At 40.2% G+C, this 19,697-nt stretch overlaps 1 protein-coding gene across 1 annotated transcript; it reads left to right on the forward strand.

The window, feature by feature from the left end:
- The first annotated feature begins 6,173 nt into the window (after positions 1 to 6,173).
- On the forward strand, positions 6,174 to 19,001 carry ddx4 (DEAD (Asp-Glu-Ala-Asp) box polypeptide 4). The gene is made up of 18 exons (XM_036526849.1): positions 6,174 to 6,237; positions 6,625 to 6,690; positions 10,713 to 10,754; positions 10,904 to 10,930; positions 11,431 to 11,508; positions 12,396 to 12,416; positions 12,782 to 12,817; positions 12,934 to 12,975; positions 13,300 to 13,442; positions 14,335 to 14,487; positions 14,603 to 14,757; positions 15,277 to 15,406; positions 16,190 to 16,356; positions 16,474 to 16,619; positions 16,762 to 16,861; positions 17,686 to 17,956; positions 18,199 to 18,306; positions 18,924 to 19,001. Exons 1-18 carry the CDS (start codon positions 6,174 to 6,176, stop codon positions 18,999 to 19,001), a joined length of 1,827 nt encoding a protein of 608 aa, XP_036382742.1.
- The last annotated feature ends 696 nt before the right edge of the window (positions 19,002 to 19,697 follow it).

Genomic DNA, 19,697 nt, shown 5'->3' on the forward strand with positions numbered 1-19,697 from the left:
CGGAAAACTGGCCGGGGAGGTTTGCGCTAGTTCAGAAGCAGCGCATCTACGACTGAATGGAAATACGCCCTCTTGTGAACAAGAAGACTAATAACACTTCATTCGGAAGCACTGATTCCTTCGTTTATTGTAATATGTACATTGCAAGATTTCACTTCAGTCATGGCTACATAAACGTAATAACCTATCCATTAGTTTCACTCATCCCTGTGCTTCTGCTTGCACTGTCTTTTAAATTATTGCTCTGGTTTATGCAGGACATTTCCTAAAAATAGTTACTTAAAGATGTTTAGTTTAAAACTCAAAGCCAAGTTACAACTTGTCTTTATTTAAGGACACTAGTTTACTAAATATAAAATAAAGAAGTGACATTTACCAGCAACAGCTGTGATGTGCATATCTGAGTCATAAACGTAGCCAGTGTAAAGAGGTGTAGAGAAGTGTGACATAAGATATTTTGTCAGGTTGCAGATTGGGTGAGCATCCGCATTCTGAATTAGCTGGAGGGGTGTAATGGTATTTGCAGGCAGGCTAGCCAAAAATGTGTTACAGTAGTCCAGCCTGGAAATACCAAGGCAAGTTATCTGTAAGAAATATGTGGATATTACAGATGCTGTAAACCATGAATCTGCAGCTGTGTATTGAATTTTACATGCACAAATAGCACAATAAAATAGTTCGAAGTAGCACGATACTTCAATCTGTGAAATTTAGAAATTAATACCTAATTTTCAATGCCATCTGTGATTACCAATTAGCAAGTTAGTTTGTATCAAGGAATTGTGGTGAAAGGTCTCAGATTATTCTTTAATGATTTGCAACCAGTAAATTACCAGTAGGGTATGTCTCATTTGTTTCTACAGCTGTTTCACTTGGGGACCCAAGCAATGCAGTGAATATAGCTATCCTCAGATTTTACAGTGCACATTTGTAAATACATTCATGGTTTTACTGAAACACCAGCAGACTTATTAGTAGCCTACTGTACTGTTCTTCTATTGCAAACTACAGCGTAGATTCTGAACACTCTTGCATTGCAGGACCAACATCAGGCAGTATATGAATATGACTATTTCTAAAGTATAGAAACACATTCCTGTGGAGTATGATTAACGAGATGCAGGGGAATTGGTAATATTTGGTCTGATAAAATCTTTTGTAAGCCTGATTCTGAGACTATTCTCTAGATTTTGATTGTAGTCATCCCAAATTTTTGCTGAACTTTGAATTAATGTATTGACTACTGGAGACATCATTTGCCCATTGCACCTGTCATCTTTCTCCAATACTATCCACTTGTACCATGACTGACCACCAACTGCACTTTTCTCTTAATTGGAAAATGGATTATTTTACATCTGGTCACCAGCTAAAGATTTGTTGTCCACTTTGAAGCAGGGTCAAACATCCTCTTCTTTCCTGTTTTATTTATAGTAGCTCTACTTCTGCTGTACCCTGAGTAAATGCGTGACCATTTACAGATACCAGATACTCATTTTGTAGATTCTCTTATCCACAGTGATTTACAAAGCAAGGCACATAAGTGCATATGATAATACTGTATGAGCAATACAGATACATAAAACAATGAACAAAGTGTCAATGTGTGCTACAATAGGGTCTCATCAGTGACATGAGAAAAATACTAAGGTGAAGTACTACAGAAATTCAATGTCTGTAAGTAAGATACACAAAATAAATATGTATAAATCAGTGTTATGATATCCTAAAAGCACCATGGAGAAAAGCTTAATTGCTACAATACAATTACTTAAGGATGCCAAAATGCAGTGTGGGGAGATGGGTCTTAGGTCTACACCAGAGTCTGTACAGGCCATTCTTCCTTTTTTACTTATATCAAAATCTGTTCATCCGTTTGGTGTGCGCTGCTATCCACCATAAGGTCCATTTCCCAGTTATTGTTCTCAGAGCGCATAAGCCTTCATATTTTCTCTGAGCAACAATTCCCCAGTGGATTTGGAACAGTGAAATCATTGTAAATGAAAATCGGAACACAGATTCGCAGAAAAAACGCCTTGCTGGCAAGGTAATCATAACCTTTTTTTTTTTTTTTTTTTTAGTTTTCAACCGTTAGGCCTAAAGGCAGTGCCCTTTCACAGTATTCGTAAGAGACGTGACTACCAAATTACACAGTACCTATGTTTAACATTAGCTGCGATCATACGTAATCAGTTCGTTTGGGAAATTGAGTCATTGCAAACCACGTGTCTCCTTCCCGCCGCTCAATTAGCGCTCCGCTGCAGCGAGTTTTCATTTCGAAAGGACGCCGATCTCAAATTTTAGGGTTAGAAAGTTGGAAATTTTGGCAGGTAGGTTTAATAAACGCCATTATTGTGCAATTATGCACTAAATTGCATTGGTTTTGCATTAATTTTTGGGATTCAAAGATACAATTATATTTTCAGGTGTTTAGTTCGCTGCCTCTAGCCGTGACTATGGGTGTAGCCAGCGTTAGGTGTGCCTTGGAAAAATTATGATGAATAGTGGGAGTGTGAAATGTAGCTAGATGATAGAGTACCATTTTGCTTTGGCCAAGCACTCATTTATGTATTTAGACTTATGTTTATTTTCTTCTAGCCAGCTAGTAAATTTTAAATTCGCCATGGCAATAATCTTTATGGTTAGACGACTAGCTATTAGCTAGCTAGCGGGTAGATGCCGGAGGTCAGGCGCGTTAGCTGTCTTACGATGGAATTGAACACCCAGCAACTAAACTTTATTAGCTAGTTAATGTCCTGTAAGTTAGGTATCTGCTGTAAATGGCTGCAGTGCAGGTCCTCTACACGTATTTCGAATTACTGTCTGGCTAGCTAGATTTATCATATATTTGCATCTTGATTAATTAACCGCTTTGTACCGGTTGTGGTCAGTCGATTCACGTGCTTCCGCCACAGCTAGCTTGCAAACGTTAGCGCTCGCTAAGAGGCTCCCCAGGAGAGGACACCCACGTTGGTAAACTAGCTAACTAGTTACCAACCCGAACAAAGTAAATTAAGTTAGCATATGAATGGAACCTAAACCAGAATGCAAACCAGTAACCTGACGATGTGTAGCGTTTCTAACTTTGAAGTTAGTTAGAGTTAAGTGATGTTTATGGGGAGTAGGACCACAAGCAGGGTTGCAGAAATGGGAAAACCTTAACTTTTGGTTAACATGTATAACATGCACTGCAACACATCACAAATTTGATTAATGAGTTAATCAAAAAATAGTATTAGGTGAATTGTGAATGTTTAAATATGCGGTGTAGAAACCAGTGGCAAGGGGTTGGGGGGCAAGAGTGCCTGTACTGAGTCTTGGAACTGTAGTTCTCGCTTAGATGGATGCGGTGCATCTGTTTGAAATAGCGTGTTCCCATGAGGAGACGGCTGATGGCATTTGGCGGAGAGGCTCAAACTGCAGTTGCTGGGCATGAGTATGGATGAATTTTTAAGACCGCCTTGAAAATAAAATACTTGAAGATAACTGTTCGTTTTTTCCTAACAGAGGGGTTGAAACCATGGAAGACTGGGACGAAGAGCTGGTAAGGGTTTGTCTTTATGACTGCACTGTCAGTGTGATGCACTTGGGCCCCGTTACACATCGAAAAAGTCGAGGTTCTCTTGTGGAGTCTCCAGCTCCTAAAGACAGTTAAATCAGGTCTGATTAACATGTATTCTTTGACATGTCAGACTGTTTTGTCTGTAATGTAAGGCATGAATTGTTTGTATAGCGTGTTATATACTGTATATAGTGTTTTTTTCTGAGTGCAATCAAGATGTTTTTTGTCTTTTATTTGAAGAGTAATGGAGGAAGCAGTGCTATAAATACTGGTAGGTATTTCAAATGTTTCAATATAGTACATAACGTTCATTGGATTGTAGTTAAAACTTGACTGTGTGACTTACCGCAGATTTGAGTTCACCTTAATGGATATATGGTACTACTTCAGGTTGATTGATGGGGATGGTAGTGAGTAGGTACATCTTTCTTTGCAGCTGGAATCAGTTGCAACAATGGAACCAAGCAAAATGAAGGGTTTGAAAGTCAAAACGGTAGGATATAATGCCCTTGTCATTTTATACATTTATATAAATATGTATTTTGAATGCTAAACTTCCAGTGCATTTAAGATTTTGCTCAGTCCCTGTTTTTTGGTTATCAGCTTTTAGCTTCCCTTGTATTTACATTTCTGTTTCTACCTTTTTATTAGATCCTTATTTAACTCTTCCAGTTTTACTTACTTACTTATTCTTTTGTATTGTCAGTGATGTGTGTTGCACCTTTAGAAATGTGTAATTGGAGGCAGCATTAAGCACATGGAATTTGTTACCAGAAACCCATAATTTTTTGGAGGTAGACTTTACTGAAAACTGAATGTATGAACTGAATGAGGTAGCTAAATATCTGCAGCTGCTTAATGCAGTTGGCGAGATCATTTTCAGAGTAGAGTCTGCAACCTGTGTTTCATACACTGCACTTTCTGCAGTGCACTGCAGTCTTTTGTAATTATAATTAAATACTTATTTTTATATAGAATGTAATAATGGCTGTTATCGTATATGCTAAGTCAAATTTGCAGAAATGGTTTTAGATCATAACCTATGTAATGCATCAGTGCATTTATCAGATGAGGCCAGCACAGATTAGTTGTAAGCCAGTGGTCACACCTCCAAAAATGAGTTTCATATGGATGGGTGACCATTTGTTTAAGCACTCTGAAGATAGGAGGGGGGGGTTTCTCTATCTCTGATCTGGTGCAGAGAGGGAAATGGTAAATATCAGAAAGGCATTCCAAACAGTAGCTTCACTACAAGTGGAGGGTAAAATGGGGCATAGTCTGTTGAAACCTAGTAACAGCAATCTGATGGGGGGGTTGTTTTTCATGTAGACATGTATATCGTCATGCCTTCCCTGACCATGAGGAAGAACTCATTTTACATGTTCAAACTAGGCCTGGGCGATACAGCCGTCGTGATACATCGAATAGATATTTTTAGCACAATAACAGCTATCCCCAGCATGTGACGTTAGGTTTCCTCCCATATTTTTTTTTCCCTTTAGGCATACCTGATGCGGGAGCACACCTCCAGTTTTCCGATTCCATGTGAAATGCTTCTGGGGGAAAAAACTCCACTCGTATCTATTCAATGTTGATATCACAGCAACAGCACTATGCTGCTTCCATGTGGTAGATAGAAACACATGGCTACAAAGATAAAGAGTGAAAACATATGCTATGTGTTTTTCAGAGCTAATCGGTAAGTTAACAACATATAGATACGAGTGATATTGTTCTGCCCCGGAAGCATTTCACTGAACTTTGGAGTTGTGCTCCTGCATTATTATGACTAAAGGGAAGAAAATATGGGAAAAAACCTAACGCCACACACCGGGGATAGCTGTTATTGCGCTAAAAATAGCTGTTCGATGTATAGCGACGGCTGTATTGCCCAGCCCTAGTTCAAACATATTGGTAGTCTGCTTGTACGAGGATAGTTCTGGTATTCAGAGTGTCATCGATATTGGAATGTAAAATAAATGCGTAAAAGTCAAATGCCTGAGGGTTCCGAGATGAGACAGTGACCTTCAGCCATCTGTTATTTTTACATTTCTGTCAACAATGAGGGAAAAAAAAACTATTAAAATTCAACTGTGTGTTTTGGAATGTTTCAGATACCTGCAGGGTTAGTTTTAATATGTTTTGGAGGAAATCTGCATTGCATTCAGATTTACCAAAATTAGGCTGGCAGTAGAGGGATATAATTTGGCTCAAATAGTCATTTATTTGTGCTGGAAATGTATTTTTGATTCAATTTGTGTAGAGTGAGTTTAAATAATGTTATTCTGGTATTTAGGCAATGAAGGCATTTCCTGGAACAGTGGTGGAGGTATTTTTGAAAAGAGAAATGAGGGTAGAGGTGAGCACATTATATTACTTGCTTATTTTTTCATGCATCAATTGATACATAGCAGCTGTGCTTTGCAAAATGATTTTGCCCAAGTGAAAGTTGGTGGACTAATCTGTTTAGCATTTATGATAGTCTAGAGTCTTTGTGAAGACTTGCAGTAGCAGAACGCTGGATTGAGTATGCTGATGTCAAGCTCAACCCCTCGTCCCTCATTTATCTCACAGGTAGTTTTTAGTGATTGCACTGATATTTACCTGAGGTATGCCATTCTTGTGTTTAGACAATGAAGGCAGCTTCTGGAACAGTGGGGGAGAGGGCTTTACTGGTAGAGGTGAGTACATTAAGGTGCCCCCCCCCCCCCGGTCTGTGTTAAGAGATATTCTGAATTGCATATACTGGACTTTGGTTTAGAATCATAGTAAACTGATGGAGAGTGCAGTAGCACTAGTCATTACAAAGTTAACATAAAAGGCCAGATTGACCTTGCTGACCTCATGAGCCTAACCATTTGTTTAGATGATGGAGACAACTCTTGGAGCAGTCGGGGAGTGAGTTTTGGTGGAAGAGGCCGGAGTAGGGGTGTGTATACATTTAAATATGTCTTTTTTCCCTTGATGCTTGATTAGTAAACTACTCAACATGACATTAATCTTTGTGTGTCTAAGATGGCAGATGTTGGTGCCCATCTGAAATTTGTCTTCTTATGCAACAGGTCGAGGGCTGAGGGGTAGAGGTGGAGGTGGAGCTGGAGTTGGATTTGGGAGCTCTTTCCCCTCAGGTATCATTTGCTTTATTTAGGGCAGTTGCGTAGGTTGCAGCAATCTGAGCAGTTTGATTTAGAAGGCTATAAATGCTTACAGTTTTTGACTGAAACAACCATTCTGTTTGAACATAAATGGTTGGGCACCTCTGTCTGCCACTTTTTCTTTTAACATATATATATATATATATATATATGTATATGTGTATATGTATATGTATATATATATATATATGATATAATGTGTATATGTATATAAGTATTCGGATGCCTGACAATTACATTGTAATGACATTGTATTCAAACACATATACTTTAATATAGAGTTAATCCCCCTTTTGCAGCTGTAACAGCTTCCACTCTTCTTGGAAGGCTTTCCACAAGATTTTGGAGTGTTTCTGTGGGAATTTGTGCCCATTCATTCTGTAGAGCATTTATGAGGTCAGGCACTGATGTTGGGCAAGAAGGCCTGGCTCGCAATCTCCGTTCCAGTTCATCCCAAAGGTGCTGGATGGGGTTGAGGTCAGGGCTCTGTGCGGGCCAGTCAAGTCAAAAGACAGAATGAATGCTCTGTGGAACTGTCTTTGTCTTTCAGAGTCTGGCTGTGCGTCACTAGTGCTGCCAATATGTTATACCCATGATGTTGAAATGACTGATTTCTGTTGAAAGGCATAGTTAGCAAATGTCTAGGAGTATGCAAGAGATTTGCAAGATACAATGCAGAATGAGTTTTGCGGTATATTTTGACCACAGTTAAATATTAAATACTTAAACCTTCCAATTGTTAAATTCGTGATCTATTTAAAGTGAAACATTGCCAAGTATTTTTTACAATGGCAAAATGCCATCTAATATTATGGTGTGGCTTTTTTTGTACAGTGGTAAAACTATATGTCTTAAACCTGCTACAGTGTATTCCACAAAAACATGGAATCTGAGCTTCCTAGCTAGGAATTGGGCATTTTCTTTACATTCTTTTAGAGGACATTCCTAGGGCATCGTGCTATTTCTGATAAGTGTTTTGCTCGTAAGCGCTATAGAATGCCAAGTGCTTTACTGCCAGGGTTTATTTGGCACACAGTATTCAAGGCTGTGTTGTGGCACATGAAATTTACTGGATATACAAAAGTTAAAAATTACCCAAGTCCTTGCTTGTTAAGGTAATTTAGGTCAAAGGTGAGCAATTTCTCAGGTAATTTAAGTGAATGACCTTCAAGTCATTCAAGTAAAGCACTTCTGCATAGTTCGTACGGGTGACCCATTTATATAATTGATTTGATTAATGTAAAGCAGGAGTGGAAAAGCTTGTATATGAGAGAGGAAAGTAACACATTTGGCAGACTATATAGTACCTAAGATACAAGATTACAAATAACATAAGTAAGCATGCATTCAGCAATTACAGCAGATAAACTTCAAATGCAGTCCACACATTGGATAGCAGTAGAATTTGCAGTGTTGGTCTAGCCGCGTGTGTTTTGGTGATTAATCCCACCATTTGCAGGATATTCAGGTGATAGAGCAGCTATGTTCTGTTAAGGCTGATCTGAGGTTTGAAAAATGCTTTCGTGATATTTTTGCTGCAGTCAGTGCTGATGTCAAAATTTGATTCAGATTGGAGACATGCATAACAATAACAAAGGTGTGTAGATGGTCCCATTTGGGTCAGTCTGATGAACGGGTGGTCATATGGCAATGAAATTCTCATTGTAACCGTGTCTTCCGTTGGCACATCATTGGATAATTTTTTTTTTTTTTTTTTTTTTAAATCAAAAGAATAAAGTCAGTTGACCAGTAATTTTATGTGAAGGTATTGTGCCCTCTGTTAGAGGAGAATCTAGTGCAAGTTACGGTCACATGTTCTCTCTCTCTCTCTCTCTCTCTCTCTCTCTCTCTCTCTCTCTCTCTCTCCCTCTCTCCCTCTCTCTCTCTCTCTCTCTCTCTCTCTCACTCTCTCACTCTCTCTCTCTCACTCTCTCTACCGCAGGAAATGATGACAATGGAAACTTTGAAGGTAGATGCTTTTGTTTATGGGTGGCAGAATGCTGATCTCAGTACAGCTTTTGATAAGTTGGGATAATGGAAGGGAGCTGTGGCACATATAATTCGCAGAATGTCAGTTTGATTGTGTTTTTTACCTTTTAAGTCAACAAGTAATGTACATCATCACAAAGCTGGCTGGCTATCTTAAACACTGCATACTGAATTTAAATGTCCTCTGGAAACCAATGTATAGTAGGATATGAAATACGGTAAGTTACTTTGACTTAGTTTAGTGGTGGCTGTATTTTATCTTGTGAGTTTAATGATAATAAAGCTACCTCCCTCTTCAGTAATGTACGCTCATTTCTATCATGTTTAAAGACCCCAAAGAAGTAAATCAGCCATGTTTTACAGTAACTAATCAGATGCGTTTTCAATAAATGTTTTCTGCTGAAAAATAAACTCCTGAAGTGATTGTGCCATACCCATGATTGTCCAACAGTTTGATGTATTGCATTTCAGGCAATGATGGAAGCTTCCGGAACAGTGGAGGTGGAGTTCAGGGACTAGGCAATGCACGGGGTAAATACATTTTATCACTTGTTGAATTCCCTTTGATTACTTTACCCTTGAAACATTTGTGTGATTGTTATAATAACAATAATAATAATAAAAACAATGATAATAATAATAATAATAATAATATTCAGTTGTGCAGCTCTAGTTTAGTGTTTTTGGTAAAAGGGTCATTTTTTTTCCTATTCAAAACTGAGTTTTCCTGCTTTAGGAAAAAACATTCATAAATAGAAAGTAGTCCTTGATTTCAGGTGTCGCAGTCAGTTGAGCATTATGCTTGTTTTGGCCCTTGAGCTTTTATCTCTGCTCTGGAGCAGAGTGAGTCTTGGTATGTCTGGAACAACGGACACTGAATTTGAACAGCCATAAATTTGTAGTGTTTATAATCAAACTGTTCAGAGACGCTACTTGTTAATAATAGAAATGCATTTAAAATATAAGATCTCTGACATTCCTTTGGTTAGTTTGAGATTTATGTGCATTTAGTAATGTCTGCAATTTAATCTTTTAAACTACATGAATTTTTGATCCTGTTTAAAAATCTAAAATGTTGTCATGGCAGCGTTTCATAACTTGCCAGAAAATGGGTGATTCATTTTCATTCATGTTTAGTGCTGAATAGAATATTTCGTTTTTTGATTTATGAAGGTTTTATTGTTTTCCTTTGAGTGAGAAGGCATTTCTTTGTGTCCTTTTGCAGTCTTTATTTAGATATTAATGATGTGCCACTGGAGACCTCTGTATATTTAGATTAACGGAATTATTATTAGTTACACTTTGTAGTCCTAATTCATTTGAGCTAAATATAAGGTCTTTAGTCTAATAAATATTTAACAGATATGTTTAGAAGTAACACTAGCTGAATATTTATGCAAGCTTCCAGAAATAACTTCACGTCAGTAAAATTTATGGTGTCCTTTTGCCATCCTTGATTGTTCGAAGGGCCATTTAGGATCCAGGGGGTACCACACTGTGCAAGTTAAAATGAAGTTTCATTCAACCTGTTTGTATGATTTTGTGTATGTAAAATGTGTATGTTGTGTGCTTCACAAAACTGGTATTTATGATGGGGCTGCCATTTGGAAAACGCTTCTAACCAAGGCCAATCCAACAACACATAACCTGGTGTAATGAGCTCAAAATCTAGATTTCTAAGCAGTGGAAGAACTGCTAAAGGCTTTCAAGGATGGCTTCATGAACACTAAGATAAAGCCAAAAGCCTTCTGTACCCTCCCCTGTCACTAGATCCAAGCCTCTAAGCATTGAACTATATTATATAAAATTTTATTTTATAAAATATATTTCCCTCCAGCCTCCCTTGGCTGCAAGGTGCCTCACCTCTGAATACACAAATGGCTTGGTAACTGTAAGTCAGTTGTAGTGGTGATGCAGTTTGAGGTGAGCGTGCTGGGTCAGAGAGAATTGCAGAACCTGTGCAGGAGGTTGGTGGTGTTCCCATTCCTGTGTGTGCTCTCCTACAGGTGGAAGAGGGAGAGGAGGATACAGGAACAACTCCTCTTCAGGTAATCTGAGCAGAAAAGCATCTGATCAGATTGGACTTTTCAAGTTCAAAATGTAAATAAGAGATGTTTGCTTTTATCCTGTTGCATACGATAAAGGCAATCATGGTTTGTCTTGCTTAACTAGCATTGTCTGTTTTTGTTTTCTCCAGGGAAAGATGATAATGGCAATGATGAAGGTATGGTTTTATCTTTTGTGCTTTCTTGATCTTCACTAAATTTGTTTTGTGACTGGAAATAATACCAATTGTATTTATATGCTTGAAATCTGCAAAAGCAATTTGGAGTAACTTCGCTTAATTTTAGAACTTCATGTTCCTTTGCTATAGCATCCATATTAAAAATTTTTTCTTTATTTAATAACGAAGGTGAGCTCACCTTTTATGGTTAACCTATTTCAGGCTAATTCTTGTGCAAATCTCAGAGGGATTATAGCTGATGACATTTACAAATCATGATGTAACTCATCATTTTGTTGGCAAATGACACAGCTGATTTCAAAGCTGTGCAGTAGGGGTGAGCCTGCACATGAAACAAGCATTTACCGTTTGACCCACCTTGAGCCCCTAAGAATGTTGGAGTTTGTTTATAGTCATGTGAATACATTTTATACTGTACAGTACGTGTGTGTGTTACAGCAGTATATGAAAACGCTTTCTTTTGAATGCGTCACCTGCAGGGTTCGGTAGTGGTTTTGGAGGCAGAGGCGGTCGCGGAGGCCGAGGGGGCTTCAGTCGCGGTAGGTCTGATGCAGGCGGTCTGTATCATTGTGTGCTGCAAGGGGGGGGTCTGTGGCTTAGGGTCCACTGTTTTCATCTTCTAAGTGAGCATTTGGTTCCCACTTGAAGAAGAAACTGAAGAAATTGTAAATGGCGTCTTCACACATTGTCAAGTTTATCAATTTCATTCTCTTCATCTGGGCTGATATACCGTGTAATGTTGCTGATTGATATTTATAGATAAAACTGCATTAGCTGTAGTAATACCAGATTTATTGTTTTAACATTAATACTTCTTAGTTGTAAACAATATCCTGGCAATAATATTTAAGTCCAGTATTTACATGATATGTATTATAGACTCACTTATCCAGAGCCATTTGCAAAGGTACACCAGTGCATATATGACCAAAATATGTCTGTTATTTTAACTAGCACTGTATTGTATTGCATTCATTTAGGCAAATGCATAATAAAACTATTATTTGATTATTGTCAGGAAAGGTGATAAACCAAATTCTCTAATTTGGGCATAATCTCTTTAATTCAGTTTGAATTTCTATAGTGTACTGTACTCTGTTACTTTCATTTAAGTATCAGTTCAGAAAAACACTGATTTAAATAACTGTCAGTGTATCAGTACACGAGTCCACAACTAGGGTGAAAAATGTGTGGTGAAAAACTCAAACATTTCATGTCTCAAGTAATTCCTGTAGTTTTGCTATTCTACCAGCAGGTGGCACCCACCACAGTTGGGTTAGATGTTGGGGCTTGTAAGGGACCGACAGCAGGCATCAAGCAGACGTGGCCGTAAAGCATGTGTACAGGGTGGGATGGGGGTGTAAGCTCAGTAGTGGAACTAGTGGGTATTGAAAAGCTGTACATGTGTTCATCTTCACTTTAGATTGTGGTGATCAACTGGGAGGAAGAAGAGGTGGTAGAGGAGGTGGAGGTAACCATCTGTCAGGAAAAATTAATTTGTTCCTTTCTATTGGCTTATTGTAATCTCTGAGCAAATGTTTCGAAACGTGCCTAAATGATATGGCAAATATACACAGGTTTAAAATGTAATAATATGAAATTGGATGTAAAGATTTATTTTGATTGGTAGTGTAATTTTTGTGAGTGTAAATGTTAAGTTCTGCGTTTTAGTAAATTAAAGGCCAAGTAAAGCCAAGAGGACTTTTGGAAGTAGAACCAGATGTCATCTCACAGAGAAAAGAGTATCTGTTTAGAGCAAAGAATCACCGCTCTGATGTGATTGCAGACATTGTCTTTGCTCATGCTGCTGTCCTTTTCCCTCTCCATCAGGTTACAGAGGAAGAGATGAGGAGGTGTTCTGTAAAGGTTCAGTAGAGCATGTGTGGTATTTGTATTTCTAATGAAATGATGTTGTTTGACCTCTGATGTTTTGTGTGCATTTAAAGTCATTAAACCGCAAGGTGTGATTTTGATCATTTCAGGGTCAGACATGAATGAAGGCGGAGGTGAAGGTAAAAATATAGGTTTGTATGTTCTGACTATGTTAACATGCTCCAGTAACTTCCTCATATTGTCTCATTAGGTAATAGAGTACTTGTGTGATATTGGTGTAATTTCATGTACAGCTTTGATGCAATAAGACCATGGACATACACATATAAAATGCTCCACTTTTGAGAGTTTTTTAGAGACTTGTAAAGTGATTCCTACAAGTTATTCCTATGGGGTAGAATACACTGTGTTTGCAACATTTGGTCCTTGCAGGCCTTGGCAGGTCATGAATGTAAAATGTCTGTCCAGTGGCAGATGACGTCTCGTGTTCTAATTCGGGTATCTGTCCCCTTCAGGTCCCAGAGTGGTCTATGTGCCTCCTCCTCCCCCTGAGGAGGAGGACTCCATCTTTGCTCACTATCAGACAGGGATCAACTTCTCCAAGTATGATGAAATCTTGGTGGATGTCAGTGGCAGCAACCCTCCTCAAGCCATCCTGGTGAGCTTGGATAGTAATAGTGATTGTTTTTTTTTTATTATTATTATTATTATTGCTGGGGTTGGAGGTGGGTATGCTGGTCAGGGTTTCCTCGCCACACCACCCTCAGTTACAAGTGTTCAGGTGCCTGCAAGTTGCTTTGACACCAGTGGAGTAGCTCCTATGCTCCAACTGGAGCAAGCGTCACTGTGGTGCCCTATGTGTAGTGCAAAAAAACTAAAACCGTGTGTGTGTGTGTGTGTGTGTGTGTGTCTTATGTTTGTACATACACTATATGGACAAAAGTATTTGGCCACACCTGCTTTTCAGGGTTTGGGCTAGGCCCCTTATCTCCAATGAAGGGCAATCTTAATGCTTCAGCATACCAAGACATTTTGGACAATGCTATGCTTCCAACTTTGTGGCTACAGTTTGGGGAAGGCCCTTTTCTATCCCAACATGACTCTGCCCCAGTGCACAAAGCAAGGACTATAAAGACATGGTTTGATGAGGTGGGTGTGGAAGAACTTGACTGGCCCGCACAGAGCCCTGACCTCAACCCCATTCAGCACCTTTGGGATGAACTGGAACGGAGATTGCGAGCCAGGCCTTGTCGTCCAACATCAGTGCCTGACCTCATAAATGCTCTACAGAATGAATGAGCACAAATTCCCACAGAAACACTCCAAAATCTTGTGGAAAGCCTTCCCAGAGGAGTGGAAGCTGTTCTAGCTGCAGAAGGGGGACCAACTCCATATTAAAGTATATGTGTTTGAACACAATGTCATTACAATGTAATGGTCAGGTGTCCGAATACTTTTGTCCATATAGTGTATATGTATGTATATATATTTGTATGCATTCATGCTGCAGTCAGTCTGTCCATTGACACCCGTTTCTTCCCTGGTGGTAGACGTTTGAGGAGGCCGGCCTGTGCGAAACGCTGAGCAGGAACGTGAGCAAGTCCGGCTACGCGAAGCCGACGCCCGTCCAGAAACACGGCATCCCCGCCGTCATGGCGGGGCGGGACCTGATGGCCTGCGCGCAGACCGGCTCGGGCAAAACGGCAAGTCGGCCGGGAAACTCGTCACTGCCCGTGCTCGTTCGCGCCTCGTTCGCGCCCCCCCCCCCCCCCCCCCCCCCCCGCCGTCTCCCGTAAACCCTCGCCCTCTCCTCCTCAGGCCGCCTTCCTGCTGCCCATACTGCAGCAGCTGATGGCCGACGGCGTGGCAGCCAGCCGCTTCAGCGAGGTCCAGGAGCCAGAGGCCATCATCGTGGCCCCCACCAGGGAGCTCATCAACCAGATCTACCTGGAGGCCAGGAAGTTCGCCTACGGGTACGGCGCATGCATCCTAAATATATTTTGCAGGTGTCAAGCTTGGCTTCCTGGCCCTGCTCCATTTACTTATTCATTAATATATTTTTCTGAAGCCATGTAATTACTTCAGATCAAAATGGTTAACGAAAATCGAAGCGAAAATACAGCCAAAAAATGATTCACGGATAAGTGAGCATTGTTCACCGTTTGATTACGGTAATTTGCGTGTGCAGTTCATTTGAATTTAATTCCGTTCTGAGTGAAATATCAGTTGTATTGCTGCCCTTGAAGCTATACTGCATTTTAAAATTGTAGGAAACAACGAAACAAGCAAACGGTTTAAAACAATACCAGACTTGCTGGTGCCCTAAAATAATGGAGAGCCGGAGAGAATGAGCTTGCTAATTTTTAAAGAAAGAAGGTGGAACTGATTTCATCAGAGTGTTTCTCAGAAGAGTAAATGTTTGCGTTACCACTCGGCGGTTGCTGTGATGTGAGTCCAGCTTTGTGAATTGCTTTACGCTGGTATTGTTTCAGAACGTGCGTGCGTCCGGTGGTGGTGTACGGAGGAATCAGCACAGGCCACACAATCCGTGAGGTGCTGAAGGGATGCAATGTGCTGTGTGGGACACCAGGCAGACTGCTGGACATTATCGGCCGAGGAAAGGTAATGAGTAGCATTCAGTAGCAGAAAATGTAACTGGCTGTAAATCCAAAAGTGTTTCCAAAAGATGACCTCTAACCTTGTTTGGAACTTGTCTCAGGCAGTATCGCAGCACTGTTAGTTTCAGTTCAATTAGTTGAATGAATGTTATGAAACATCAGGGAAAAAAGGACTATTAATTATTTCAGTCTTATCTAAACAAATACTGTATTGGCCCAAATATAAGTCAGTCCTGATAATAAAGAACTTGTCCATCCCCTGTCAGGGGAATTATTTAAAAATGACAAAAAATTATCGTACAAACGATAATTGTCCGAAGATAATGGGACATAAGGCTAAGATGAAGGACTCGCAAGTATTTGTAAAGGCGGATATATTGTAACTGCAGGTGCAGGGTGCCAGAGAAATTGATTAAAATCAACTACTTGTAAAAGTTTGGAATGACAAGTCAATACAGTTTGCTTGCTACATACATGTGCACTAAATGTGCACAAGCAAGATTTGTCGTACAGTAAGTGAGTTTCATTGTTTGGTTTTTAAAGAGAGGAATTTTAAAAAGGAACATTTTGGCCCACAGTGTCATCTTTTACCTTATTAGCGGTAGCTGTACCTATTTTGCCTTGTTTGTGAATATTTATGCTAGTTGATTTTAAATTGTTTTGGAGAGTGGGAAATGCCTTATTTGGGCCAATATGTCCGTTTCAGACACAGATAATTAATACATTGTGGTCACAGTGATACCAATATGAACTGAGATGGTCAGCCTCTGTCGGTGGAATGTCCCAGGTTGGTTTGAGCAAAGTCAGGTACCTGGTGCTGGACGAGGCTGACCGCATGCTGGACATGGGCTTTGAGCCCGACATGCGCAAACTGGTGGGGTCGTCGGGCATGACTTCTAAAGAGGAACGCCAGACACTCATGTTCAGTGCCACCTACCCTGAAGACATCCAAAGGTGTGTTCTACTACCAAACATGCTAAGCCTGTATAATATTCGGTCTGTATCCCATACACAATTTCACTTGGAAAGAGGAAGGTCCTTTTACATTGCTGTGTTTGTCTGATGTCACAGGTTGGCTGCAGATTTCCTGAAAAGAGACTACCTCTTCCTGGCTGTAGGACAGGTGGGCGGAGCCTGTAGTGACGTGGAACAAAATGTGGTTCAGGTCACGCAATACTCCAAGAGGGAGCATCTGCTGGATTTACTGCAAGCAACTGGTATATCACTTACCTCTTAAATCTTTGCCTCTGGCATCATAATTCATTAATGTTACTCTAGAACGACCACGTATGCCATAAGCACTTAGCTCTAGAAAAACTCATTGTATAACTAGCATCTAAATCAGGATGTTTTTTTCAGGCACTGAACGCACAATGGTGTTTGTAGAGACGAAGAGGAAAGCAGATTTTATTGCCACATTCCTCTGTCAGGAGAACATACCTACCACAAGTATTCATGGGTAAGTGCTCCAGGCTGTTTGAAAATGGTATGACATAAGAAAATGCGTTCTCACAATTGCATTCTGTTGTATATGCACCATATATGATGTGGTGACATCACTCTAAATAGGAAGTCTGGTTTAAAAAAAAAAAAAAAAAAATTACAGTGTGTATATTATGTATAAGGAACTTGATCCTCTTCCCCAAGTCTAGGGATTCCCAAACTGGTCTCAAAGATATTCTAGAGGGGTCACGCAGGGTTATTTCCTATTCTTTAAAATAGGAAAGCAAAAGGATTCCATACAAAATAAAATGTTGAATATCACATGGTAGAGAAATCGGGGGACTCTACTCCCCAAACACACTGAATTTAGTAATGTTGCTGTGTCCAGTGCTGAAATACTGGATGCCGATGTTAGTCTTTGTGGTTAGTTTGACCACATAACTCATTTAGCTACAAGCTAGCTACTGGGGGCACGTTCAGTTTTCATTTACTCACTACATGAAAGAACAATTAGCTGCCTTCATAGTTCAGTTGAAGGAGTTTTATTAACACATGAATCCATTTGCATGCATAAGAAATTGTGTGAATGACTTTTGAAAGTAATTTTCTCGTTTCTTGCACAAAACATGCTGCTGCCTAATGAAGGTGCAATAAACATTACAGTCTAAAGAATGCTCAAGGGTCAGCAGCAGTAGAGGAGACAGTCTATAAAAATACAGACCGCCACACTGGGTCACACTACAACATCATGCACACAGCTGAAGCAGAACAGTGGAAGTGGAATTATCTGACTGGTGGGCGTGCGTTGATTTTTATTTTTTATTTTTACTTTTATCGTAGCGACAGGGAGCAGCGTGAGAGGGAGCAGGCCCTGGGAGACTTCCGCACCGGGAAGTGTCCCATCTTGGTAGCCACGTCTGTGGCTGCCAGAGGGCTGGACATCGAGCACGTCCAGCACGTGGTGAACTTTGACCTCCCCTCCGGCATAGACGAGTACGTGCATCGCATCGGGAGAACGGGCCGCTGCGGAAACACCGGGAGAGCCGTGTCGTTCTTCGACCCACACACGGACACCCCGCTCGCCCGTTCCCTCGTCAAAGTTCTCTCCGGGGTATTCACTCCGTTCATGCCGTTTCCCGAATTCTTCCACAAAGGCATTGTGACGGAGCGCCGTCACTACGGTTTAGTATGCGCTCTGACTGCCATACCAGCGAGCCTGGCTCTTTGGCGTTGCGGTCAAAGTCGCATGGTTGGTACCCCGTAGACCCGGGTTTGAGGCTGGGTGGGGTGGCTGCTCTTGCCCTTTGCTACAGGCATCTTTGGTGGTATTTATTGCTCCTTTTTCTGTTAAAGGCTCAACAGGAAGTTCCTCCTTGGCTGGAGGAAATAGCGTTCAGCGCCCACGGCACCACCGGATTTAATCCACGCGGGAAGGTCTTCGCTTCCACGGATACTCGCAAAGTATGTGAACATTTAGAAATGGTACAAACGCTTACAAATGGTCCGTTAACGCAGGAAAATATTACAGCTTGTTATGCTCAAACGAAAAGATTTATAAGCCTTTTGCCACTGATGGAGTCGAGACAGAAAGTGTCCAAGACCAAGAGTTTGAGGCTTCATTGCCTTCAGTATTGGCAAACAGATGCAGGACAGACCTATCCCAGTCTGATTCACAATCCAACCAAAAGTTTGAGTATAGCTATTGAGCCAGAAGTATTATGGAATCAGAATACTGGATTTGCACATGGTATCATTGGTCTTACCATCACATGGACGTTTGAATGACACTGTCTAGATATTTTTTTATTTAATTTTTCCTGTAGGTGGTGTGCTAGTCATCTATAAATCCACCTTAGCTTGTTCTCAGTCATATAAAGTAATGAATTGTAGGATAGGTTTTTCATATGAAGAACCACACTGATAAAATTTGCCCAAACAGCAAGCTGGGTACATGGGATAAACTCATTCAGATGATTGGGGCAAGCTATGTTAGCTGTGTGCAAATAATGATGCATGGTTGACGGTGAATCAGTCCTGGTGTGTTCTGACTGTGACTTACGGCTCCGTCTCTTCTGTAGGGTTCTGGCTCCTTTCAGAGGGGCATGCAGCAGCCTGCACATGGGAACCAAGCTGAAGATGAAGAAACCTGGGAATAAGCTTTCCTATACCACTGCACTCTGGTTTTAGGTGTTTTCACACTGGTCTTTGGTTTTATACAAGTTTTTCTTTTTTAGTTGCATAAAAGCAGCTGTTATTGAAGTTAGTTTATTGAACTGTTTTTCCCTGAGAACTGTTTAGAAAATGCATCAAAATACAGAAGAAGAGTATAGCCATGCTGTAAAATTAAATTGTAGTTTGCTAAGAAAACTGCGGGATCTCGACCTTGGACTTGAAGTTTCACAAACTAGTGTAATGGGTATTAATGTAACGTAGGTCTGCACGTGCAATTTGCCTTTCTTTCTGTGATGAAACTGCATGAATCACACTGGGATCATTTTTTCACTGTGTGTCTGTGTGTGCATAATCACTTTATAATGGGAATAATGCGATACCCAGGAGCCTGTTTTTGAGATTTCTTTGCAGAGAATTTTGTCCCGCAGTTTTAGCTTGACTTGGGAGTGTTTGTTTAGTACCAAGTTGTCTGTGTATAACAGATGTGAAGTTAAGTTCAGGTTGTGTTGCGTAGACTGAGGATAACTATGGAAATTGTGTTTATGGCATCTTTATTGATAAAAATGCCAAAACAGACAAATAAAGTAGTTATCTACAGCTCAGCAATTTGTGATTATTATTTAATTTTTTGTGTTCAGCTTTTAGGAACATCCTTTTTTACTGACCTGATTTTGCTAAGC

Source organism: Megalops cyprinoides, chromosome 4 (assembly GCF_013368585.1).
Source record: "Megalops cyprinoides isolate fMegCyp1 chromosome 4, fMegCyp1.pri, whole genome shotgun sequence".
NCBI classification, from domain to species: domain Eukaryota; kingdom Metazoa; phylum Chordata; class Actinopteri; order Elopiformes; family Megalopidae; genus Megalops; species Megalops cyprinoides.

What these genes read in the sequence shown, in the direction of transcription:
- ddx4 (XM_036526849.1), top strand. Translation starts at nt 6,174, where the DNA reads ATGCCATTCTTGTGTTTAGACAATGAAGGCAGCTTCTGGAACAGTGGG. An exon ending in CAGGAACAACTCCTCTTCAG is followed by an intron (nt 10,755 to 10,903) that starts GTAATCTGAGCA and finishes TGTTTTCTCCAG; the next exon opens with GGAAAGATGATAATGGCAAT. An exon ending in CGGTAGGTCTGATGCAGGCG is followed by an intron (nt 11,509 to 12,395) that starts GTCTGTATCATT and finishes ATCAACTGGGAG; the next exon opens with GAAGAAGAGGTGGTAGAGGA.